The sequence below is a fragment of the Blennius ocellaris genome (assembly GCF_963422515.1).
Source record: "Blennius ocellaris genome assembly, chromosome: 2".
Classification (NCBI taxonomy): Eukaryota; Metazoa; Chordata; class Actinopteri; order Blenniiformes; family Blenniidae; genus Blennius; species Blennius ocellaris.
Window position 1 is genome coordinate 27,160,366 of NC_137651.1, and position 25,743 is coordinate 27,186,108.

At 42.8% G+C, this 25,743-nt stretch overlaps 1 protein-coding gene across 6 annotated transcripts; it reads left to right on the forward strand.

Moving 5' to 3' along the window:
- Positions 1-580: 580 nt before the first annotated feature.
- picalmb (phosphatidylinositol binding clathrin assembly protein b) lies at positions 581-25,743 on the forward strand. Of its 6 annotated transcripts, XM_080506679.1 has the most exons (23): positions 581-1,103; positions 9,603-9,745; positions 9,868-9,943; positions 10,022-10,124; positions 11,637-11,730; positions 11,896-12,007; positions 12,106-12,212; positions 12,297-12,338; positions 13,441-13,526; positions 13,640-13,763; positions 13,840-13,973; positions 15,839-15,939; positions 16,145-16,297; positions 16,661-16,744; positions 17,954-18,049; positions 18,205-18,315; positions 19,696-19,812; positions 20,753-20,783; positions 20,870-20,969; positions 22,712-22,771; positions 23,139-23,258; positions 23,587-23,692; positions 25,500-25,743. In XM_080506679.1, exons 1-22 carry the CDS (start codon positions 974-976, stop codon positions 23,677-23,679), a joined length of 2,217 nt encoding a protein of 738 aa, XP_080362805.1. In that variant the 5' UTR covers positions 581-973; the 3' UTR covers positions 23,680-23,692; positions 25,500-25,743. The 6 variants fall into 6 exon arrangements, with proteins under 6 accessions (XP_080362805.1, XP_080362800.1, XP_080362801.1 ...); XM_080506674.1 differs by lacking the exon at positions 16,661-16,744; XM_080506675.1 differs by lacking the exon at positions 16,661-16,744 and having other exon boundaries at positions 9,868-9,931.

Consider the following 25,743-nt stretch of genomic DNA (forward strand, 5'->3'; position numbering starts at 1 on the left):
TCAATCAATCTATCTATCTATCTATCTATCTATCTATCTAAATAGTGTGTGTAAATGTACACTTTTAATGTACATTTTATTGTAATTTTGACATGCCATAAAAACTCACAAATATAGATAGACAGACAGACAGACAGACAGACAGACAGATAGATAGATAGATATATAGATAGATAGATAGATAGATAGATAGATAGATAGATAGATAGATAGATAGATAGATAGATAGGCCTGTTGCTGCCTGTTTCCCCATCACAGATCCTCCAGGCCTGGTGACTGGGCGCTCTGTTCCTCTCTGGATGCAGCTGCTCCGTCCTGACAGGCGGCCGCACAAAGCTCCGATATTGGAGGGGGGGAGAGGAGCGAGCAGCCATTTCCCCTCCTCGGTGGTCTTTTTTTCTCTCATTCCACTTTAAAGTCTGAGCGGCAGGAGGAGGAAGAGTAGTGGTGGTGGTGGTAGTAGTAGTAGTAGGAGGAGGAGGAGGAGCGGTGACTGGCGGCGCGGCGGAGGCAGCAGGCAGGAGGAGAGACGCAGGGACCTGGCGGTGCCACATCGGGATGAGAGCGCGGCAGAGACCCGGGTCGGATGAGTCAGCGAGCGGACCGTGCGACCACAGCATCCCCGAATGAATCCCGTCGGATCGTAGCGGCGCAACAAGACGCAAACGATTTTTTATTTTTTACCCCCCTTTTTTTAATTGTTGTTGTTGTGTCTTTTTTCCGCCCTCCCCTGGTTCGCGTCTGCCATAGCCTAGTTTTGATTTTTTTTTTTTTTGATTTTTTTTTTTTATTCCCACTTAGGTGGAGAGAAAAGGGGGGGGCCCGGTGAGGCTGCGGAGGAGGTGGAGAGGGTTTATTTCAGTTTCTTTTCCTCCACACAAACACTTGAGGACAGATTCCAGAGGAGGTCGGGTTTCTTTTTTTGTTTGGTTTTTTTTTTAAAAAGTCTTTTGTTGCATTGAAGTGAGCGAAGATGTCGGGGCAGAGCATTACCGACAGGATAACTGCAGCCCAGCACAGTGTAACGGGATCCGCCGTGTCCAAAACAGTATGCAAGGCCACCACGCACGAAATCATGGGCCCCAAGAAGAAACACTTGGATTGTGAGTATATTTGTTGTTGTTTTTTAACGAAGTGTTGAGAGTTTAGAGCACCACACGCTCAGTGAGTTATGACGATGGCGGAGCTAACTAGGCCGCAAAGCCTGAGCCGAGGCTAGGCTAAGCTAACTCCGCTAACGGCTAACTGAGATTATATTGAAAGACACACTGAGCTCAGGCCTTGTTGACAGACAGCTGAACCAAAATACCACCTTTAATTTTAACTGGCTGCCTTCGGTCCTGCTCATAAATACATTTCTATTCACGTTTTGCCATCTGCTGCTGTCAAACTAGCTTGCCTAGCTGTCTGGTTTTGTCTCGTCCTTCTCCTTTTCATTGATTAGTAGCTCTGTCTACACAGCAGCACATCCCCGAATAGGTCTATGACTTCTGTGTTTTAATATATTTTTTACCCACTTGCATCCAAGCATTTAAAAACAAATCATCACATATTAACGGGCCTCTGCGCTATCAGGCCCTGATTTAACATTTTACAGGCATTTCCTATCTGTAGTGACACTGAGTAACGTGATCCTTGTTGTTTCCTGATCTCTCTCTCTCTCTCTCTCTCACACACACACACACACTGAGGTGACTTTGTGAGTTAAAATAAAAGGTCACAGTGTAGTTTAGTTGCACCAGGTGTAACAGTGATTGTCACCTTTCCCCACACACAGGGCATGAAACCCGAAGTGACATAAGCACAAAACCTTAAATCCTTGACTGAATCTCCCATGAAGGTCTGTGCAGGTTTCCTGCATATCGATCTGCACTTGCAAATGCTCAACAGAGGAAAGTGATTGTATGAAGGACCTGCATCCTAAGATGGGCCTTATTATGTGTACACCTGAGTAGTTGGATTGGGCGAAGTCTGCTTGTGCAACAGAAGTTATAAATGTTGAACACCTGTGACCTGTACACATACTCATGTCCTCCCAGCTCAGAGAAAGAAGCCATTCTCCAGTCTGTTCAGTCTCTTTATCAATATAGCAGCTGTCTTGTTCATGCTGGGTCTCTGTAGGATGTTTCAGGCAGTGCTTTGTGGTTTGAAACGGCTCAAACCGACCATCTTGGCTGGGTAGGAGTGCATTTGTCTCTGGCGAGATGTTGGAAAAGTTGCAGGTTTCTCACCTGTAGTGCCGCTCAGGCGACTCCCCTGCAGAGGTGACATGAGTGAAAGTTGGCAGCGATTCCATTGTTGGCTCGTCCCAACGAAAGCTGTGACTGACGTGGCTGGGCACACGCACCGCAGACGGCCTGCGTGGACGGCGGCGTGACGTCCTCGTGAGTGAGGACGGCTCGGTTTGGTTGGCAGCCAGGATGAGGAATGCACGACTTTAAATGGGCTCTTTTTGTTTCCTTTATGGTATCGCCACTCTGACACAGCAGAAGCAATATTCTTTTATGGCCCAATAATAGTCACACTTTTAAAGAATATTTTCGGGAATCGTATGGCTTCATTAGGGAGCTGACAGTACTTTTAATGAGGGGGACAGATGGGTAATGACCAGCACCAGAGTGCATTAAAAAGCCAGAAATTACTTAAACACAATTGGCTAATTTTTGTATGATTGTCTGTTAATTTAGTTTTAAAGTAGCAAGAAATTGCAACTACCTGAAATGCAGCACAGTCGTCATCTATACCACTTTATATCCACCTGGAGTTGATCTCAGCAGTTGGACGTAAGGTGGCAGACGCATTCAGACGTATGTGTATGAGTTGAATTGGCTTCTTTAAGTTGAGCATGTGGATTGTGGAAATAAAGCTAAGTTCTTGTAGCAAAGCGGGTCTTTCCACTGTGATTTAAAACTGCAAACCACTACATTGTTGCTGACTTGTAACATATAAGATTTAACGTCACCAGTAATGGTCACAAATCGGTAAATGTTTCTTATTTCTCTCTAAAAGTTAACTCATCAAATACAGAACAAACTCTTTTTCTATTACTCTGAGCTACAAAGGTGTAAAGTTTAATTAGGGTTTATGTGTCATGATAAGATGAGCTTGTTCAATTGTTGAATGGGAATACAAAAAATAAACCTTAACAGACCTTAACTTGTCTATGGAAGCTGCATGGGTTGAAGAAGAAGTTAATGTTTTGTAATAAAAGAGCAAGAACAAAATGTTCAGGTCAGATTTTTCTGCTATGCTAGAAACCTAATTCGCTCGTCATCAAAACAAAAACTCAAGATTTGTATTTCTGCTTTATCTGATTTCACATCAATAACCAACGGAATGTTTCTGTGTGTAACTTCTGATTAATAGGTTCCATATTTGCTGTCCGAATGTGAAATGAGTCACAGTTTCCTCCCTCATATTTCAGCTTCTTGATGCAAGTCTCAAGTAGTGATGGCCTCTTTAAACATGCAGATGTCACTTTAAAAAGAAGCAGACTCGAGCATGACCTCCGGTCGAGAGGTAAAACCAATCGCTTCAGATCTCTCTGCCATTTGCCACGTAACATTTCAGTTTGTCCAGAAAGCATCGATATTCCTACAGAGTTTATCGACACAATAAGACAATGAGAAGCAACAAAGCGTCACATTTATGAACACAAACCAGATGAGTGCTTCACTTTAATGATTAATGGATCATTAACAATGTTGCCGATTCATTTGGTTTGATTATGCATATTAAATATTGAATCTGGGCTTTTTATACCCATACAAGCAGATTACACGTATTATACATGGTCTGTTTTCACATTTTGTACATCAATAAGTACAAACAAAAGATTTGCATATTTGCCAGTTTACTCACATTTTTTATAAACAAAATGTTTTCTTCTGCCAATTAGCAGCCATACTGACATGATCCTTCTTATGATTGGTGCTACTGGCAAATAAACCTCGAAATGAATCTATAAAATACACAAACATCAGCTTTTAATCTTGTATACTCGCTGTATCCAGTTTCCTGTACTAATTATGACACTTTGTGACTCTTGGTGACACTCTTTCATATCTGCACATTTTCAAACACCTTTTTTTTTTTTTTTGATACGTGAAGGAGATTAATTGGTAAAATGCTGCTCTCAGATCGACAACATCACGCTTTGTCATGACTGCATTCGTGTCCTGTGAATGAATGAATTCATCTGGAAATCTTTAATGTGAACGGTTGGGGGGGGGGGGGGGGGGGTTGGTTGTAGCATGACATTGCTGTCAGTGTGTCTTCCTCCTCCTCCCTCCTCTTCTCCTCTTCCTCTCCCTCTCTGGGCAGTTCAGCCACCCATGCTAACTGCTGCTGCTTCTTCTTCTCTGGAAGGTTATCTTGTCCTACTTATAGCCCCCCCCCCCCACCTTTTGAAAAGTCAAATATAGGACAGAAAGGGAGGCCCAATTACCCCATCAGACTGATCACTGCTGTGAATGGCGGGGTCATTAGCACCGATGGACGTCATTCACCCGGATACGTGAATGAGACATACGAGTGCAAGAAGTGGGGCAGTATGGTTTCATGCGAAGATGTCTGTCGCGTCTGTTAGAGGATTCTGTTGTCATTAACAATTCTAATCAACGTCATCATTTACAGTTTCTGCTGGAGTGATTTCCTGATTGCACTGGGACATCGAGTCCATGATTTCCTGTAATGTAAATTTGCATTAAAAAAAAAAAAAAAAAAACCTGTTACCTCATTATTATGCGCTCAGGTTTGTAATACACAGATGGCACCAATTGTTTAAGCTATCAATTATTCTGCCTTTAATCATCACCATGAATTGAAATGAGTTTTAAAAGCTCCTCAGAGCTTGAGCAGCACTGAAGTTATATTCTTCTTTTTTTTTTTTTTTTTTTTTTTTTTTTTACAAATGTTGTGTCTTTGAGCAATCAGTCATAGCCGATAATGACTTAGTGAAGAACACTGATTATCTCTTTATGAGATAGAAGATTGGATTTGTTAAGGGTCAACTCAACAGTGTGTTCTCTTAGGTGATGGGGTAATGGCAGCAAAAATGTTATCTTAAGACAAGTCCAGTTGTCTATCAGTGAGAAACGCTCGTAATGTAGCATCATGTGTTCAGGCTCAACATATTCCTTTCACTTCAACAAAGTTAAGTAGACGCAAGCCTCACTTAGTCATTCAGATGATGAGCCGTTATATTCATGGCAATCACAGTGTCTCTGTGTAAATGATGTCCAACTGGCTCCAGTTCGCTGTGGTCTCTGCGATGTAGTGGTGACATGACGTTTTTTCAGCCCACGTGCTACTTTGTTGAAGATGTTAGCAAACTTAGCCGGTTTGCTGGGCAGTCAAGCAGCCTTGTGCATGAATAAAAGCACTGATTGGAGTAATCGACCATTATCCCTGGTGCCGACGAGCGAGGGGGTGGACGTTTAGTCGTTTAGCTAAATCGGAAAAAATGGCCGAGTGTAATGATGATAAGGAGAGGCTTGGCTGAAGCATCTCCAGAAAAATGTAGCTTTTGTTGTGTGTTTCTGTTAATTTAAGGCTGGTTCTTTATAGAAAAATGTTGGTATACACGGTATTCTATCATTTTATAGCATCTGTTTGTTCTGGATGGAGTCAGCTACATAGTACTTTGCAGGGGGACTTCATTTCTGGCGGTTTGGTATATTATACCACAATTCACATTAAATTACACCTCTACATGTGAAAAAGGTTGTTTTTTCTCTCTCCTAGTTTCATGTTTGTAAGCTACAATACATTTTTCATGATAGTTGTTTTCATGTGCATGGCACCACACTGTGACGATAGATTAAACTGAAAATGGATCCTCAGTTAAGTGCTTTGTCATTGTGTTAAACGGAGAAAAAGCAAGTCTTCTTCCCAGTTAAAGAAGCTTTAAAGAGCTTCATTTGCCATATTTAATTATTAACCAACACATGAATTATTATAAAGATGGAAAGCAGCCTGTTATCAGTTCAATAAGACTAAATCGAAGAAAAGTTCAGCGGTTTTAAAATACATCAGTGCTGTTCATTACATGTTTTCTATTCTTTTATAATATTGAGTTTTTCCTTGAAAATTTAAGCTGTCTGAATATTTTAGATACGTTGTTGGTTATTGAGCAAACTTCACATGCTTCAGGAATTGACCTTTTATAGGACTTCCATTGGAATACTTTGCAATTTTAACATTTTAACCCCAGAGTTTGTCTTCAAGAAAATAATTGTAAATGCACACAGAGTTTTTTCGTGTGGGTAAAAAACAGAAATCACTCATATTTCATCATTCCTGGCTTAAAATACTCTCTAAATGAGATACAATTGGATAAATGTTATCTATTAAGGGCGCCAGTCCTCTTCTATAATGTATTATTTGCCCTCCAAAAAGAAGACGCATTAACAAAATGAATAATTTTTATGATTTCAGTGCTATTCTCAAGCAATCTTTTATGTATTTAAAATATTTTTTGTTATCTTCAGCACTTGTATAGCAATCAGGTGAGCGAAAAGCGAAATTAAGAAGAAAAAAAACGTTACACACCTTATCCCAGCTATCATGACATGTAATCATTCGATTATTAGTTTGGAAGAAAAGCAGGTCTTGCCCAATAAGGTCACTTGTCTGACAAACTGTTATATATTGAAGATGTTTCTGGTCATGTTTAGTTTTACATGTCAACACCCACAGAAATATTTATTTTGACCACTGGACGACCATTGATGCGATCAAATATCCCAGAATTCATCAGAGTACGTGAGTTTCATTACGGATTTAAACCAGGACAGGATTTCCTGAGACATACATCAGTCATGTAACACTGTATTTTATTAACATTCAAACAATATGACCTCAAATGTAAAAACAGCTCTTTTTATTTCTCAAGCCATTCATCGACCTATCGAGTTGTATTCACAAGAACGGTATTCATGTCTCCATTGACAATAACACAAAACAAGTGGGAATAATAAGATGCCGAAGATCAGCTCTAATAAACGAGATTAAATTAAAAGGTACATTAACAGTGACCAATGTGAAGAAATAGTTAACAAAGAAAAACCTTTATTTCAATGCATCAAATAAAAAGTTTAAATGCTTGTTGGTAAATTTTGGGATCAAAATGTTTATGATTCAAAAGTTAATTCAATGATTCACAGAACACTTATTTTTTGGATGCTTTTTTTTATTTTTTATAAGGACAACAACACTACCAGTAATACCAGGGATGTTGAGATCATGACATTTTTGCAATTGATCAGCGATTGACAAATTGAGCCAATCCCAGAATATTTGCAGTACCGATGCATCAAATGTCTGTCCAATACAAGCAGTTTAATATGACCTGTTGAAAGCGAAGACCAGCCTTATTCAGTGGGGGCGAGTTTGAACCGAGGAGGCTCCCGTAGTCTGACTAATCCAGACTTTATAAAAGCGACAGACAGGGAGAGTGTGTGGTGTTTCAGTCCACTTCTCCTTTAGAGGAGCTTTAGTAGTTCTGTATGTCAATGTCTGACAAGGTGAAGAAGAAGGAAAAAAAAAAAACTGTCGCCGTGTGACTGATGCTATTAATGCTTTTGATTCCACAATATGTTCTACTGTCTCCACGTTAGATTTCAGACCACGCCTTATTCAAGCTGTACAACAAAAGGACGACACACGAGGTCGGTTAAAACTAGATGTGACCACTATTGGTGCTCCGGCAGACGTCTGGAGCTCAGATGTTCCCTCCATCCTCTCTGGATTCATTCTGACACTTCTCAGTTAAATCAGTGTTTCTTGCTCGCCAGTTTCACAGGTCTCGTACAGCAGAGCTGTAAAAGAGGACATCCAGGAGACGGAAATTATGTAATTTTGTATAACATGAAGCCATTTTGCAGTTCTATATACCAAGAAAATTTAAGTATAAGATCAAAGAGAATTGGATCAGGATGGAGAAGCAAAAATTCTAGTCTGATCTGTATGCTTCTATTAATGCATTGATGTACATTTGACCTTGTTTCATTTGAACTCTTATTAGTAACTATAAACCTATTTTAATTTCACACAACTTAGTTGTTTTTTTATTCATCTTTATAGGTTTTACCATTTGAATATGTTAACACGTATGTTAGTAGTATAAATCTCAATTTTAAAGTAGTTTGTGAGAACTTTGTGCATTAAATCAACAATTTATTCAATGGAAACTGTATTTTCCAAATAATTTGATTTAAGCGGGAAGTGACGTTGCTGTGTTACTCATGTTGGGATATTTTAGCCATATTTCTGTAACTTTTTTACATGGATTTATTTTTTTAGAAGTCTGGTGGTAATTCGCCTTAACTCATAAGTGATCACTAGAAAAATAAATATGTTGGGATATTTAAGTTTGAAGTATTCTGAGATATTGATCAGTTTCATTTGGCATGTTTGGGCTAAATTTAGCTTCCGCTCTGCTTTCACTGTAAACCTAAAACCCTTCAACATCCTTTTTAAATGAGCCTCTGTATGAAAACTGTTGAGTTTCTGTCTTGTGTGAAGCACGGAGAGGAAACAAAGAGCGACTCTGAGGAAACTGACTGTTCCCTCCGTTGGTGTTTAATAGATTCCGGTCGCTCACGAACGTCGCAACTCCAGTGACAGTGTGGAGATGCTTTGCTCTCAGGAGATGTAGGAGGCCTTCGTGTTGAAATAACATTAACTTTTCAATGATTAATTCGATAATACGACCAGACATTATTATATACGGGTTTTTTTTAAAGCATGTTTTACCTTCCCTGTTTGATATCGGCTGTTTTCTGATTATTTCTCTTTTAAATTCAACTCTTTGAGGCAATCCCAGGTTAGTTTTCTTCGATTTCATTGCTCTGGTTGTTTCGGTGTGTATTTATATTTTCCCCTCGCATATATATGACAAATGTGTTCGATTGACAAAAACATTTGCATTTATGTTACATTAAATTGTCTGAAAGTTACTTTATGAATGAATACTGATGAGAGATGTCGGTCTCAACATGTAGTAACCTGTAATTCAGGCCAATTCCTCATACACGTTTTAAGTAAGACGAAAAGTGTGTTAAAAGGTTCATATTATACGGCTTTCACATAAGCCTTGTTGGTTATTTGCCCCAACTCCAGCTTTTCCTTTGTTTTCCCCCATTTGAATCTTGGATCGTAGGAGCTGCATTCAGAATCTGCTGTGTCTGTGTGAGCTGGACTGGCTCCGCCCACACATGCCCATCTTGGGAAGAGGAGGAAGTACTTCCTCTCGGGGTGCCATGTGCCAGAGCAGAGCTGTTTTCTGATTGTGGGAGGAGTCAAACGGAGGCCCTACCTTGATTGGGGTGGGCTAAACCCCTGGTGACACTACGTAGGGTTTGATTTCTGATCGGCCCGTTGGAGCGACACACTTTTTAAAACCTGAAATAGACTCACTTCTGGGGCGTCAATCCCAGGTGTGAGGTCACATATTGCTGTTGAAAAACCATTAAAAAAGGGAATTTTGCTTTAAAGCTTCAAGCAGTGATTCTTCCAAATGTGCAGTTTTCTGATGATCAGCTCGTGATTTATTGAATTTTTTTGGTCTTTTTTGTTGTTGTTGTTGTTGTTGTTGCCAGATTTGATCCACTGCACCAATGAGATGAACGTCAACATCCCCCAGCTGGCCGACTCGCTGTTCGAGCGGACCACCAACACCAGCTGGGTGGTGGTGTTCAAGTCCCTCATCACCACACACCACCTCATGGTCTACGGTAACGAGGTGAGGGGCCTCAGCCGCTTTCTGACCGTGACGTTTTTCCGTCTCCCGCGACGACGCGGTTCAAACGGCGTCGGGCCCGAGGTGACCCGTGTGACGGAGAAACTTTTCCCTCTGTCCCGCAGCGCTTCGTGCAGTACCTGGCTTCGAGGAATACACTTTTCAACCTCAGTAATTTTCTGGACAAAAGTGGGTTACAAGGTACATTCTTGGTCATCGCTTTTAAATCTGAAAACAGTGACGACAAGCCCCCGCTAAGTTCCCGCCTTGTGTTCGCAGGCTACGACATGTCCACGTTTATCAGGAGGTATAGCCGCTACCTGAACGAGAAAGCCGTGTCGTACCGACAGGTCGCCTTCGACTTCACAAAAGTGAAACGCGGGTGAGTTGTGACGTTTTCTGTCTGAAATCTACCGTAACACAATTTGTTTACTTGTGTTTTTATTAAGATGTAAGTCAAACTAGAGCTCATGTTCACTGTCTGCAGCACACGCCTTCATTCATAACTGCTCTTTACTGTTTGTGTTTTATCCAGGTCCTAAATCGTGTCCTTCCATTATCACGATTACACTTAATTATATATCTTTACATTACTTTAACTTGTTTATCTTTTCAACAGATAATTAGTCTTCATGTAATGGAGCTCGCATGATTATGTCAATTTAGTATTACGTAAGTGGATGGTAAAAACTATTTACAGAGAAGAGGTGGAGTTTAATAGGTCCTAGTCCTTTTCGTAAATAGAACCAGATTACATTTCTCTGCTGTTATTTAGTCACTGTTTGTTCGGTGCAACATCTTGCGGTTGATTGGTGTAAATTGTTTCATTGAGTTTATGCATGTTCAAGATTTAAAGACTTTTTTTTTAATTGAATGAAGTCTGTCCAGATTAAAGAACATGTAAAATGTTACTTATTTGTAGACGTTGTAAACAAGATTTGGATGTTTCATAAACCAATGACTTGTTCACCTGCACTGGTATCCATCGCTGGCTGTGTGAAACTACTGGTAATCAAATAATGATCAACTCGTCACTAGACGATGAATTGCTAGATTTATTACTGTCTACATGTCAAAATCTGGAGATACCTTTTGTGATTCTCTATGTTTGACTGAAGGAATGTTCACGAGTTTCGTAATAACATAGTGAAGCTCCCGGCTCACAGCAAACAAACACACCCAGTCTGATTGGAGTCAAAGGTCTGTGGTGGCGTCCAAAGTCCAATTAGAGTGTGAAGACAAGCTAAAGAGCCCTCAAAGGGCAGTTTTAGAGATGCCTATTAACCTCAAGTGATTTCTTTTTTTTCTTTCTTTTTTGTCGACTGAGAGGAAAACAAAGTACCTGGACAAGACCCAGGCACGGCAATCTGGGGGCCAGTTTAAACCGTTCCAGGCCCAGTGCAGTGATGAACATGTTTTGTATAGATTTTTGGTGTTATTTTGGGGTTTACCAGCAGGCATGTGTTGCACGCTTACATCGTTTGGCCCGATATTAAAACCTCCAGTTTAAAAGCAAATTTCTCCTCCGATTTCTCAGCCATAAAGCTTTAAGAACAGAAAGTCGCAAGAATCATTCATGGATTCATTTAAACTTAATGAGACTTTAAAAGTATTTGCTTGCTCCAACTTCTTTTCACGTTTGGGGATTGTCAACTTTGTCCTGTGTGTTTCGCTCTGCTGGTTGCACAAAACAGGCTCTCAGAAATCGCCTTGGGCGATGGAAAATATTTTTTTGGCAGATTCACATTATTCCCTTTGGCAGACTGTCGTTTGGAGCCCTGCAGTCAATGTATGTAAAGCAGGAGTCATTCTGTTCTTGTGTTCTAAGATCTCTCTCTCTCTCTCTCTCCCTCTCCCTCTCCCTCTCCCTCTCCCTCCCCGGGCGTGCATGCAGAGTGGACGGCGTAATGAGGACCATGAATACAGAGAAGCTGCTGAAGACGATCCCCATCATTCAGAACCAGATGGACGCCCTCCTCGATTTCAATGTGAGTTTGAGGTGAAGCCTCCCGCCGAGCTGCAGCTCCGGCCGTGGAAATGGCTGCTTTGTTAGATTTTTTTAAATTATTATTATTCCTCCCCTCTCTGTGCATCAACAAATCATTGCGAAGAAGGAGGAAGATGAATGTGTGCGCTGATTGCTTTCCTTGCAGGTCAATGCCAACGAGCTGACTAATGGTGTCATCAATGCAGCCTTCATGCTCCTCTTCAAAGACTCCATCCGGCTCTTCGCCGCTTATAACGAAGGCATCATTAACCTGCTCGGTGAGCCTCTTTTAAAGGACCGCGCTCACATTTCACCTCCCGTTCGGTTAAGTTTGCGACTTTCCACGTTATTGTTGATGATTTTCTTCTCGACACAGAGAAATACTTTGACATGAAGAAGACCCAGTGTAAAGAAGGTTTGGACATCTACAAGAAGTTTCTCACCCGGATGACTCGGATATCAGAGTTCCTCAAAGTAGCGGAGGTAAATTAAAACCCTTTGTCTTTTATGATTACAACGAGGCCGCCGGGAGGCTTAAACGCACCTTTTGGTTTTTCTGCCCTGCAGCAGGTGGGAATCGATCGAGGCGACATCCCCGACCTCTCCCAGGTGAGCAGCCATCCTGCAACATGCAGCCACATTCCCACTCTAAATAGGAAGTCCTGCTCCGCTTCCTTTTAATCTTATTTCCAGCACTGACTGCTCTATTTCCCCCCCATCGGCGTTGTTTTTGTCCCAACTAGAGCCTAGTGAACACTACACAGATTGAAAAAAAAAAGAAAAAAAACCCCAAAACAAAACACTTTGCATGATTTCCTTCTTCTTGGGGCGCATGTTTGCCAAACGGAGGTGATCTATCTTCAACCTCTTATTCCCCCCCTTTTCTTCTCACCATCACCTTTTTTCTTACTATTTCAACAGTAAATAAAGGTGTCAAGACCACACTGTAGAGTTTCCTTTTCCCTAATTATAAACAAAAACAAAAAAACATGCCACACACCCTGTGGTGCTCCTCCAATTGTACAGACATACTTTACCCCAAAGAGCTGCAGGTAAAAAATGCATTTCCCTCTTGACTGTCACCACCACCTTTATATTCTGTATTTCCCCCCCTTATCTTTCCACTTTAGTTCACAGTTTGTGTAAGTACTATCATTTCACTCTTCTTCTGTGTGCGTGACTTGCCTCAGTGTTGTCGTTTTGCATGCCTCTGCTCTTGACTCTGTCCACTACATCGTGGTGCCAAAAAAAAAAACAGTTGAAGGAAAAAACACTCGCCGTGGTAAAAGTCTCTTCACTTCTGGTCGTGTTTTTGAGGCGCAAACCAGCGTAGCTCATTTCCCGTAAAATGGCTGCCCTGTGTGTGTGCTTAGACACGGCAGATTCAGCAACGCCCGGGTTGTTGAAAGCGCCGTGGTCCAGTACGTCATCCCACACAGATGTTGCTCTCATCCGAAGTAGCTTTTTGGCTGGAACGCCGTCATTGATCAGTGGTGGGTCACCAAATAGGTCAAAGTTGTTGAAGGAACCGAGGAAATGAATTGGCTGTCTGCACTCGGATGATGAACGTTAAGCTGTTTTCTCATGGGCTGTAGTGTTTTCCTGCCCCGCCTTGGTTGCCCACCACTGCCCTATATGGTCTTGATGTCCACACAGATTACATTTTCTGTGTCTTGAGAAGCTGCTGACTGTGCGCTTTCTCCCGCGACAGGCTCCCAGTAGCCTTCTCGAAGCTCTGGAGCAACATTTGGCCTCTTTAGAGGGCAAGAAGGTCAAAGACTCGACTGCAGCCAGCAGGTACGTTCATCCTCTTCTCTCCATGCCTGACTCCTACTGGTTTCGTTCCTTTTTTTTTCTCTCTCTGCTGCGTGGGGTGGTGACCTTTCGAATGTTTTTGTTTTTTTCCGCAGGGCCAGCACTCTGTCCAACGCCGTGTCGTCGCTGGCCAGCACGGGGATGTCTTTCACCAAAGTGGACGAGCGGGAGAAGCAGGCAGCCCTGGAAGAGGAACAAGCTCGGCTCAAAGCCCTCAAGGTTAGCGGGAGAATATTTTTACGTTCTATTAAATATGTCCGGAGGCGGCCGCGCTTTACTGTCGTCGCTCCCGCAGGAACAGCGGCTGAAAGAGCTCTCCAAGAGGCCGTCGTTCGCAACCACTGATACGTCTCCGATCTCCACCACCGGGGGCACCATCAGCACAGCGCCAGCCATCGACCTTTTCTCCACACCCAGCTGCTCGAATGGGTACTGCTTCACCCCCCCCCCGATCTGTTTTTTTTAAATGTCCAGTGTAGCAGTTTTACTGGACACAACTGTGGGATTGTAGCTTGAGGTCAGTGATCTCAGCTGGAAGGTTTCCGGTTTTCACACCGATGATCAGCAGAATTAAGAAGCGTTATAATTTGTACATTGTAGAAATCGTACAAGTCTTTGTTTGTCTGGGGTTTTTCCTTTTGATTAATTTGTTTTATATAACAACACCCCCCCCCCCCCCCACACTTAAAAACACATAACCTTAAGACGGCTTACCATGCACACCTTAACTAATGAGAAACTCAGCAACACAAGTCACCAAAGCACAGAAGATTGAATTCAAAGCAAATACAGTATTTGTTGTTCAAAATTAAGAGTCGCCAACAAAAATTCAGTTCATAAATGCAAAAATTCTTCATAACAAAAAGGCAAGAGAAAAAAAAAAATCCCCTGTATTCCGTTCAGGAACACAGTAAAATGAATAGACAAAACGACGACTCGGCACCTGAGTGGATTTATTGGTTGCTGAGAGGGGGGGGGGGGGGCTGAGAAAGAGACGCAGGGAAGAGATGAATGAAGGAACTGTTAATACTGGAGAAGAGTGAAAACATGGAATACCTGAGAGTTATGGCAGAGGTGCAGATGAATGAAGGAATGCCCTTTGGGGTCTGGGTGAGAACGGACAAAATGCCTCTGGGAGTGATGCGATCAGTGACACACTTTCAGTATTACTGAGCACAGGAGCTCTATCTCCGGAGAGTCGGCACTGCCCCGCGCCCCAGGGCCTGGTTATGAGGATGGTTGTGAGCAATCCACCGAATTAACTTTAATGGAAGCAAGGAATGTCTCACTGGTAAATTCTCTTCTCAGTGTGACTTCATGAATAATTATTTGTTAGTCAGTCAAGCTGATGAGCAGTGAGAACATGTGGCCGAGGATGGGATGAATTCCCACACAGAAACTTGGAAATATACAATATGGTGGCACAAACCCTCTTGACTCACCCCCCCCCCCCCAACATTGTTAAACCATTTTGTAAATTTTAATTTTAATATGTTGTTGCACCGTGTTTTGTTTTGTTGATCTAGCTGATAATGAGACGCATCTCATAAAGCTCAGGCTCTGTGAGGAAGAGCATCTGGGATAAATGTTTTGCCAAGTAAATAATGTGGATCAATAATCACTGCTTCTGGTGCTTTTGGCAACACGAAGAGTTGAAGGCAGAGACGGTAAAGCTGGCCGACGTGATGGAGGGTAGATGAACTGTGTTGGTGGGTGTTTGAAGTGTTATGATGAGCTTGCATGTACATTTATACTTTTGACATCAATAGTGAAGTCCAGCCATGCAGAGATCTACAATTGTTTTAAATCTTTAACTCTCTTGATTATCTGATATCTCTTTGGGGCTGTTCTGATCATAAAATACACACAGAAACCAAAATGTCACCAGCGTGAAATCAGTAGAATGCAAATGTCAAATGACTGACTGAACAGCAAAAATGATGTTTTCATGCATTCATGCTCTGCAGCTACGCGTCGTCCACTTCAGCAGATACGACTGTTGAAGGTCACAAAGTGTGTGTGCAGATGACGACACGGACAGATAATTGAGGATTCAAATGCATTGAGCGATGGCATTTGTACAGAAAACGTCAGAAAGCAGAGACATTACCATCATCGACAAAACTTTGTATTTATTGGAAATCATATTGCGCTCGACAACACTTCTTATTGGAAATGTTGAAACGCCGTCTCCCCCCCCCCCCCTGCCCCCCGCCTCGGCTGCCGTCGTTACTTGAGGGTGCGTTCTGGGTTGTGGTCACAGAGGAGGGCTGACGTGTTCTTCCTGTCTGCAGTGCGGTGAAGATGGAGAGCGACCTGTTTGACCTGCAGTCCACCTTCCAGCCCTCCATGCAGTCGGGCTCCTCGGGGCTTCCCGTGGCCACGGCCTGGGCAGGTACGCCGCCCCCGCCCACCCATCCACCCCCCCCTCCCCTCCGGCTCCTCCGCCCAACATCCACGTTCCTGGACTGTTGTTCTGCATGCTCTCCTTCTCTTGTTGTGGTCTGACTCTGACGCCCGCCTCTTCCTCTCCACTCTCTTCTGTCTTTCTTTCTCTTTTCTCTGTCTCTTTTTTGTTTTTCTCCCCTCTGCCTGCCTAGATCCTTTCACCTCCGCTGAAGCCGGGGATGAATCCATGCCAAACCTTAACCCTTTCCTCTCAAAACTCGTTGTCGATGCCACTCACTTACCTGTCGTGTCTTCAGACGGTGTTAGCTTTTCCTCTAGGACGTCTGGTCATGAAATGTTTGGTGGTAACGACTCATTTTGTTCCTCCTCAGAATGTCTTGTCGCTCTTCATTTCTGTGTAGTTACTTATAAGCACGAGCTGCCTGCATGTTTGCTCATGCCGTAGTTTCAGTGTTGATTATCTGTCCTGTGCAAATGTCTAAAATGCTCTTCTTCTCGTCTCTGCTCTTCATGCTGAACTCAGATTATGTCTTAGTTTTAGCTTTAGCTTTAGCTTCTCGTTGGTCCTCAGGAGCCACTCGCTCATCAGCCGCCGTTTAGCCTCTTATAAGACTCACTGTGGTGTTTCGTTGTAGCGCAGTCATGCCATAAAGCTTTTAAGTTGAAACCTGTTTTTTCTTTCACCAACACTATTTTTGATTCTCCAGATCGTTACAATCCCTTTATTGACACAAACTCGTCCGTTTCAACCAATTACAAACGCACAGTGCGGATAGAGCACTCCGTCTCAGGTACTATGATGGCTCCACCACCCTATGTTTGCTGTCAAACATAGGGTCCCATGCAAATACCCCACAGCCATTCTTCCCTCGTCATTTCTGTAGAAGTAGAAATGTGGACGTAAACCAGTACCAGAGGAAAAGTTTGACATTTTTGCTCCTACTTGCCTCTAGGTTCAATTTATATGGAGGCCTTGTTCTCAAATGTGCACTTAATACACTTATTGTTACTGTTCAGAGCTTCACAGGTGGATTTCCACTATTATTTAGGAGCTCCAGGCAAACATTTTCCACCTGTTTTTTAATGCGTAGATAATTAGCTGAACCTCAGCTAATTCACATTCACAGTTCAACGGTAGACTGCATAAGAAGACGAGCAACAGAACAGATTTTGAAGCAGAAACACTTATTTTGTCCCATAATTTATAAATATATATATATATGTGGTTGTAAGACCATTATATATATTTTTTTGATATTTTAAGAAAATGTAAAAAAGCTCAAAACAACGTTAACTGTTTGCAGAAAGTCATGCAGGTTTATGATCAACTAGTGATTTAATGATATGGAAAGTTGCAGTAGAGCTAAAAGTGGTACTGATCTTAAATCTTTACTCTCGAACATGTCAACCAAACTAACAAATAATGTACATGATGTTTAGCTCTTGTTTTGTTTTGTTTTTTAAATCTATTTCTAGTTTTAAGTCTTTGTTGCATCAGTTCAGTTCTAATTAATCTTTCAATCAATAAAAGCTGTTTGGGTCCGCCATGCATGGATACTGATTTGCAGCTTCACTAAATCCCAGAATCTGCTTCCAAGCGGAGGCTGAGCTCGTATCATCGTGGGAGAAAGTTCATAAAGTGTTGTTCGTCTTTTTACACAGTCTGTGCTACAGTTTCTTGTAATGCCCTGCAAACAAGACTGATTCTATCTGTAAAATGTCAAACTCTTCCTTTAACATCTCTCTCTCTCCCCCGGATGCCCTTGTACTTTTTCTGCATTTTTTTTTTATTCTCCTGCAGATGTTGTAGTTCCCCCTAAAATCCCCAAATTCCAGGAACTTATGCAAATGTGTGATGCTAGGTGTCTCCTTTCTGCCTTGCAGTGCTGTCGTTTCCCACCTGTTTCTCTCGCCTGACCTTAAAATGCCTCTGGTCTCTCTGCTTTTCTTTTTCTTTCTTTCTTCCTCTCTTTGCCTTCCTGCTTCACGTGGCCTGTCAGACTCCTTCTGTGGTCCAGTGTCCAACATTGCCCAGCACCTCCCACACCAGGCTCCCTTCCCCGCTGAGCCCTCTACTGTAGCAGGTCTATTCAGAGGTACTGAAGGCTTCCTCCAGACGTAGGTCCAAGCCAGTTTTCTGTGACGTATGGAGACGAGCCACGCAGCCATCAGCTTTCACACTCATTTCACCTCATTTGACGCACGTGACTGCAGCTCTCTTCTTCTCCTCCTCCACCATCTCTTCCTGAAGGATACTCGACGCCACAGCCTCCTCCACCGCCGCCAGCAGGAGGACTCCAAGTGGACTTTGAGTCCGTATTTGGAGCCAAAGCAGCAGGCAGCAGTAGCCTCAATTCAGACGGTGAGGATTCTCCCTTCGCGTGTTGCTAGGTTTAAACTGGTGACCAAAAATAACTGCCTGCAGTATGACTCAAGAACCAGCTTTTGTTTTTGTTTTGAAAAACTGAGAAACATTATTAATGTGCTCCAGCTCATTTAAGTAATCCTCCGGAAGGAAACCTGAAAGGTCAACGCTCCGTCGTGGTCAATTAAAGCAATAAGAGGAAGCTGATGATCTCACACACACGTTGAGTCGTATGATTTGTTTCACGCCGAGACGTCGGTTCAGCCGAAACACCTGCAACACTCTGCTTTAGCTCACGAACCACCAGTACGAGAAAACGGTCATCTTCTCTCTCTCTCTCTGATTGTATGTATGAATGCTCCAAAGCTGCAGATAGTGGTAACGCCGGATTATAATTTCATTGTGGGGAGAAAAAAAACATTTCTATCTTGGTGTTTTAACCTTTTAAATCATCAAAATGCTTTTGGAAAATGGAAACTATTGCCCAATCCTACATTTCATGGAATTTCAGCGGGGGAGTTGGGAGCACGTACATAAAGAAAATAACAAAAAAACATCAACGTACAGAAACTTCATGAATATTCAGGAGACTTCCAAAACAATCTTAAAATAAGAAGTGACTCTTCCAAAGTCTGCGCACTTCAGTATTGAAATGGGCGGACGGCGCGAGGAAAAGTCTCCCTGGATAGAAAAGGATGAAAGTAGGCGACATGAGGCGCTCCGACGGCTTCAGAGGAACAACGCTGTCGGTGAAACGTGGCGGAGCTGAATTGAGTCCAGGTGCTCCCCGTCGCCCTCGCTGGGTCGGTAACGCACCAAGCAGATCAACGTGATCGTCTCGGGACGCTCCACAAGATAAACCACCTATCATGGCATTCAAACGGGTTGTTACATGAACGTCTCACCTTTTTGTCCTAATTAATTTTCAAAACTATAGTGGCGGCGCTAAACACAAACCATGCGGTGAGTGGAAGGGGCGGGGCGTCGAGCCGTTATAACTTAAATTAGTTTGGTTCAGCCTCTTTGCAATCCTGCAAACTGGCCTAAGAAATCAGGACGTGTGTGGTTTTGAAAGACTGTCATCCAGCTGCTGTGAACGTCGGGTTGTGACGGAAGCCTTCCAGTTATTACCAGGTGCCCACCATGACAGCTTCCCCGCCGATCGTATCTCACCCAGCCCCCCCCTCCCCCACGAGCGTCTTCCTCTCATTTCCTGCCGGCGCTCTGCAGTTTTGATTCCGAAGAAAAGCAATACAGCGTCTGAATGATAAACGGTCCCGACTCGCAGTGCGACGAAAAACCGTTGGCTTTGTGTTTTGTCGACGCTCTCTTTCAACCCCCGGTGATTTCTAAGAGTTTCCTCTGTCGTCTCGTCAGACATCACCGGGAGCATCCTGAAGCCGACTCTGGCCGGCTCCAACCTGTCGTCCAGTCAGCAGCCGGAGAAGCTGGTGTCGGACGACCTCGACTCGTCCCTGGCGAACCTTGTCGGCAGTGAGTGTGACCGGCCGCGCTCGTTTAAAGCACATGTTCATGTTTCATGTACCATATTTTCCGCACTATAAGGCGCACCTAAATACCTCAAATTTTCTCAAAAGCTGCTAGTGCGCCTTATCACCCGGTGCGCCTTATATATGGAAGAATTGCTCTACTCGAGACTGCTATTTGACAGCTGAACAACCAGAAGCTTTTATTTTGGCAACTCTAACTTCGCAACCGGATCTTCAGTGCGGACGAGACTCCACACAACACCTTCATCACTCATGGTTGCACACCAACATTCTAACAAACCAAAATAAACTAGATGAAATAATTACTCCCTAAACTGGGGAACAAAAACACAGCATAAACGCAATCAACACAACACCAAGCCCAACAACGACCCACAATAACCTCCAACAACACAAAACAAGAATTCCCATCATGCCTTGCATCCTGAGCTCCTCAGTGCAGCCGATAGCTGCAATGAATTATGGGAGTTTCTGTTTGTGGTGTTTTAAATGCAATTATTGGGGGTTATATTTGGTTTGTGGTGTCGGTAATAATTGTGTTGTGTTGTGTTTTTGTTGCTTAGTTCATGTAGTTTAGTTTATTACCGGTAGTTGTAAGTTGTCAACCAGCAGTGAAGAAGGTTTTGTGTGTAGTGTCCTCCTGGCATAGGCTGCAGGTAGGACTATCAAAACAAAGAGTGTGCACCTCTCTAGGTGTTAGAATCAGTGGAAAATGTAACCTAATGGCTTTGAGCTATAAAGGTTGCTGACCACTTGTCTATTCCATGCGCCTTATAATGCGGTGCGCCTTATATATGAATGAAGTTGTAAATTATGTCAATCAATGTAGCTGCGCCTTATAATCCGGTGCGCCTTATAGTGCGGAAAATACGGTAGTTTTTTTTTTTTCGGACTAACTCCTGCTCCTTTCGTTTCCCTTCCAGACCTCGGCATCGGGAACGGCACGATGAAAAAGTAAGCCGACGTGCCGCCGCCGAGCTTTCTGGGCGGTCACGAGTCACGAGCCGCTGCTGACTAACGCCTCCCCACTTAATCCACAGTGACATCCACTGGAGCCAGCCGGGGGAGAAGAGGATGACCGGGGGCACCAACTGGCAGCCCAAGGCGGCGCCCACCACGACCTGGAACCCCGTTTCCATGGTGATGCTCGCCGTCGTGACCGCGGCGCCGGCTTGTGCTGAACACGTCGCGTATTTTACAACTTCACACCGAGGAAAAAATAGGAAACTGCTGCACAAACACAGATATTAACGCAAAGGAGTAACTCAAGCGAGTGTTGTTATAGAGGTGTTATAACAGTTCCAAACATTCAATTAAAGAGTTACCAGGCAGAGATGTAAAGAAAAAACAAAACTAATCAAACCACACTGTGACCGATTAGATTAAAAGTAGACTCGCCGCTCCGACTATGAGCAGAGACGGTTTCTTTGATAACACAAATCTGCCGCGACACAATGAAGAGAACAGGACAAAACTGCAGTTTGTGATAAACGGATGCGTCACATGAAACGTCAGTCATTAAACTTTTTTTTGCTTTAAGCATGTTGTAACAGAAAACATAAGTAATTATTAAAAATAACGAGTGGGGGAAAAAGTGATTTCAATTTATATATCTGAAAAGTGTGAGGGACAAAATATTTCTAGTTCTTTATGCTTTTTTTTGTCAAATATGTATATTTAATCAACTACAAAAGAAATGCTTTGAAATATTTTATAAACTATTTTTTGTTTATAATAATGATCATCATGTATGAGATGATTATAACATTTACGTCATCAGTTGGTGATTTTTACATATATAAGTTAAGAGATTTTTACAGCACTGAAACTGATCATTAAAAAGCTAACCTCATATAAGACAAAAGAAATGGGAGTATTTATTTTCTTCAAGCGACGACAGGCATTAAAACAAGGACAATTAAAATAACTTTTACTTATATTTAACATTTTGGGATATGAATATGAAATAAATTATAAACATTATAAATAACCTCCCCAAAAATGCTGTTAAATAGCTTATGCATCTTTATTTATACATCTATTTTGTATTTAATTATTTTAATATGTATGTGAAAATTGTTGGGTTCTTACAAGTATCAGTTAATGGTATTTGCAAAACAAAACAAAAGGTTTCTATTATGTAAGAGCCACATTTGTGAAATAAATATATAAAATCAGACTGAATGTCAGTGAGAATTTGGTTTGTATGTATGAAGGTATCAGCATAACAACAACATTGATTCTTGATTTGGGGGGGGGTGAATAAAGTAGTCCCAATATATAATCCTGCGGAGCTCCAAAGAATGAATTAGAAATATACTAAAACTAAATAACGTCAGAAAGAAAATCGATTCTTCTGCCAGGAAGAGGTTTGTCCTGCAGAGGGTTTGAATTTGAGTCAGAAACCTTGAACAGCAGCGTCTCACAGTCTCACCACAACCAAATCTGTAACAGGATGTCCTGTTGCACGATAAGAGAGAACTTTATTAATCCAACCGCGAGGATTTTCCCTCATCTTAGCAGCTTCACTTTCTCAGGACAGGTTTGAGATGCAAAGGCAGGAATTACTATAGTAAATACAATATTTGCATTCAATTCAAATTTAATAAAAGAAGTAGCGCACTAGCCTCGAACCAGAAATTCCTGTTTAAAACATTAAGAAACCCTTTCGACCGATTACGTTTTGAGACGCTGTATGAAAAAGTATTCTTAAGGATGTATTATGAAAAGGTATGTGTACTTCATTGTAATGTTTGTTTTTGGACTCCCATTTAAAAAAAAAAAAAAAAGGTATTAATCCATTTACTCTAACTGACATGCACCTGTATCGCCACGGTGACGTTTGTCATTGGTTCTGACTCGACCCACTTGTTTCTCCTCAGCCACCGTCGATCATGGCCTTCCCTGCCACCACGCCCACAGGCATGATGGGATACGGCATGGTGAGTCCGTCACCCTGGCACGCTGCATGTGCAGAGAATCTAATGTGTGCTATATTTTTACCTGATTCTTGTTTATTTATTTTTTTAGAGAGAGACGATTTATTGAAACTGCCTGTTTTCTCAGGGTTTATGAATTAAATACAACATTAAGAAGAAGAAAAAATCTGAATTAATTTGTGCTGTGGAAAATAAATGGATTTTAAGAGGGAAATGAAGAGACACTTGTGTAAAATGCTGACGATGCTGAAGAGAGAGACTTATCGGCCCCCGGGCTGTTTCACATCGTCAAAAATGGTCTGCTAAATGTTGCCGGTGAAGAAAACTGTTGTTTTGATTACTGACGTTGGTTCTGTTGGACGCGCCGCAGCCGCCGCCGCCGCCGCCGCCGCAGATGGGCTCCATGGGGATGATGAACCCGCCCACCATGATGTACAGCCAGCCCGTCATGAGGCCACCCAACCCCTTCGGCTCGGTGTCCAGTGCTCAGGTGGGTGCGTGGCGGCGGCGGCACACGCTCGCCGTTAGCTCAGGCGTGTCCATTGTGCCGTGTCGTCGGCGTGAACGCTGCTGAAGATGATGACGGTCTCGACCACGAGCCCTTCAACTCACTGAAAGGGAACAGAACTGTGAATCATCCCCCTTGTTTTGACCCCTCTCCCCTCCTCCTCCCTTTTATTTCTTAATTTACTTTATTATTAACCCGTCTTTCGTCCATCACAGCTTCTCCAAACTAATCTCGTCCCTCCTCCAGTCTCCGTACTGACTCTGACTTCTCCTCTGGTCCTCCCACCTCCTTGTATTTCTTCCTGGAATAGCCCTCCGCAGCCTCTAGTCCTTCCAGCCAGAGTCCTCTCCGAGCCCCCGGACAGGACCCGTTTGCACACCTCTCTCTCAAGGATTTCTTGTAGAGCATCTCTTTAGGTACATCAAGCCCTTTGCTTTGCGGGACGCACTTCGCATGAACTGGCGCCCGAAACGCTGCCCGTTTTTTTTTTTTTTTTTCTTTTCTTTTACATTTGCATCGCACCGCATTTTTATCCTCGCTTCTGCTTCTGCCGCCGCCACCAACCGTTCCCTCCGCTGTTTTGGTGAAACCAGGATCAGCACTTTTGCTCTTTTGTCGTCACGTGTCGCTCAGACCTGTTTTTCCTTAATTCACTGCCTGTTTGCTAAACTCTGGCTGCTCCAGTCGTCACCAAGTGATCATTTATGGGGCTTTTAATAAAGTCTAAATCTGTTAGAAATTTCAGATCTGCTGAACGGGGGAAACGGCAAAAACATTTTTTTTTTTAATGCAAATATCACTACATGATGTTGAAAAAACAGTTGATAATACATTTAAAATAAAAATTGGCACTAATGTGCTTTTAACACAAAGTAAATTCACTTTCAGCATCAGGCTGCCGTTTAACACGACAACGCTGCTTGTTGTGGAAACTGCTCCCGAGGTGGAACTTTTCCAAAATGCTCGTCTCCATGGAAACGGGGAAAGCTGCTACTGTGTCTGCGCCAAAACATTAAATTCTTCTGTTCTTGTGCGAGCGGAAGGACGATGACGTTTGCCTCCGTCACGTCGGGACCCCCGGTCCGTGTTCAACCTCGGGCCTTGGTGATTTTATTTTGATAGTCACCGTAATAACAACCTACCTTAGGCGTCTGTCCACTCGGGAGTCCGTTTGCTTCCATTGTTAACATTTGTCGCGTGTCGTTCTCTCTGCTCATGCATGTGTTTGTGTGCTTTCATTACAAAAACAAACGGCAGCACCCACTAGTGGTCCAACATGAAATTTACATTGTGGTTTTCGTCGTTTTTTAAAAAAAAATTCTGTGTTAACGCAAAACTATTATTGATGCGTGTCACTTGCAGCGTTGTCGTGTCGGCGTATAATAACGGCCAATAATGTAGTAATCTGACCTCTTTCCATATAGTGTAAATCTTTCTATTAACTAGATTACATTTTGCCAATAATAAGTTGTTACATGCCTGAAGCCACATTAATTCTTTCTAAATGTAATGAGTGTGGCTAGAATTGTAATCTACACACAGGGATGTATTTCTTGGAAATATACTTTTATTTATTTATTTTTAATCAGAAATAGGTTTAGTGGATCATATTTATTCACAGAAGAAACATACAATGCAACACTTTCAATCAATCCTAAAAAAAAATTAAAAGTTACTTTTTCATTTCTTTTTTAATTCTTGCATTATTGACTTTATTGCATCATTTGCTTGTTCGGCACATTCCCGCCCCCTGCCGATCAACAAAAGAGAATCGACTCCTTTCGAACGTCCAGATGAAGAAGACGGTCGAGCACAAGTTGTATTTATTTGCTCATTCCCCAAAGATTTAGCGTTAAAAATGCATGTTCATCACAAATGTCTTCTGCTAAATGAAATGATGGAAATGCTTCCTTATCTGATTGAACTTGCACCTTAAATGTACGTTTAGATTCTTTTAAGTTGAAGTTTCCTTCTTTAAACACACGTAACTGTACGACAGAGTCGTGCACGAAGTCGTCCTTGGAGAAAAAGCGGCGCCCCGGGGGGGGGGAGGAGGAGGGAAGGGGGAAGGGGGAAGGGGGAAGGGAGGAGGGAGGAGGGGAGGGGGGGAGGGGGGAAGGGGGGAGGGGGGGGGGGGGGGGTTAGCAAACGCCGATCATTTTCCACCTTGCAGGTACTGGCCTCGTGTCTCCCTGACTCTCGTTTCCTCGCCGTCTCTTGCAGATGCAGTTCATGTGATTTGACAGGAAGTGTCTCTCGTGAAGACGAAGCACTCGGATCAGCGGTCTGACTCTTCAGAGAAGCATCACACACACACACACACACACACACACACACACACACACACACACACACACACACACACACACACACACACGCACGCAAATACAGACATGTCGAGAACACGGCGGTGTTGTCCAACCGCGTCCAAAAGACATTTGGCGATCGCTCACTACCCATTATCCTG

Coding starts and splice junctions, on each gene's coding strand:
- picalmb (XM_080506679.1), top strand. CDS start 974: ATGTCGGGGCAGAGCATTACCGACAGGATAACTGCAGCCCAGCACAGT. Junction 18,050..18,204: donor TGTAGCAGGTCTATTCAGAG/GTACTGAAGGCT, acceptor CTCTTCCTGAAG/GATACTCGACGCCACAGCCT. Junction 23,259..23,586: donor GCTCGGTGTCCAGTGCTCAG/GTGGGTGCGTGG, acceptor TTCCTGGAATAG/CCCTCCGCAGCCTCTAGTCC.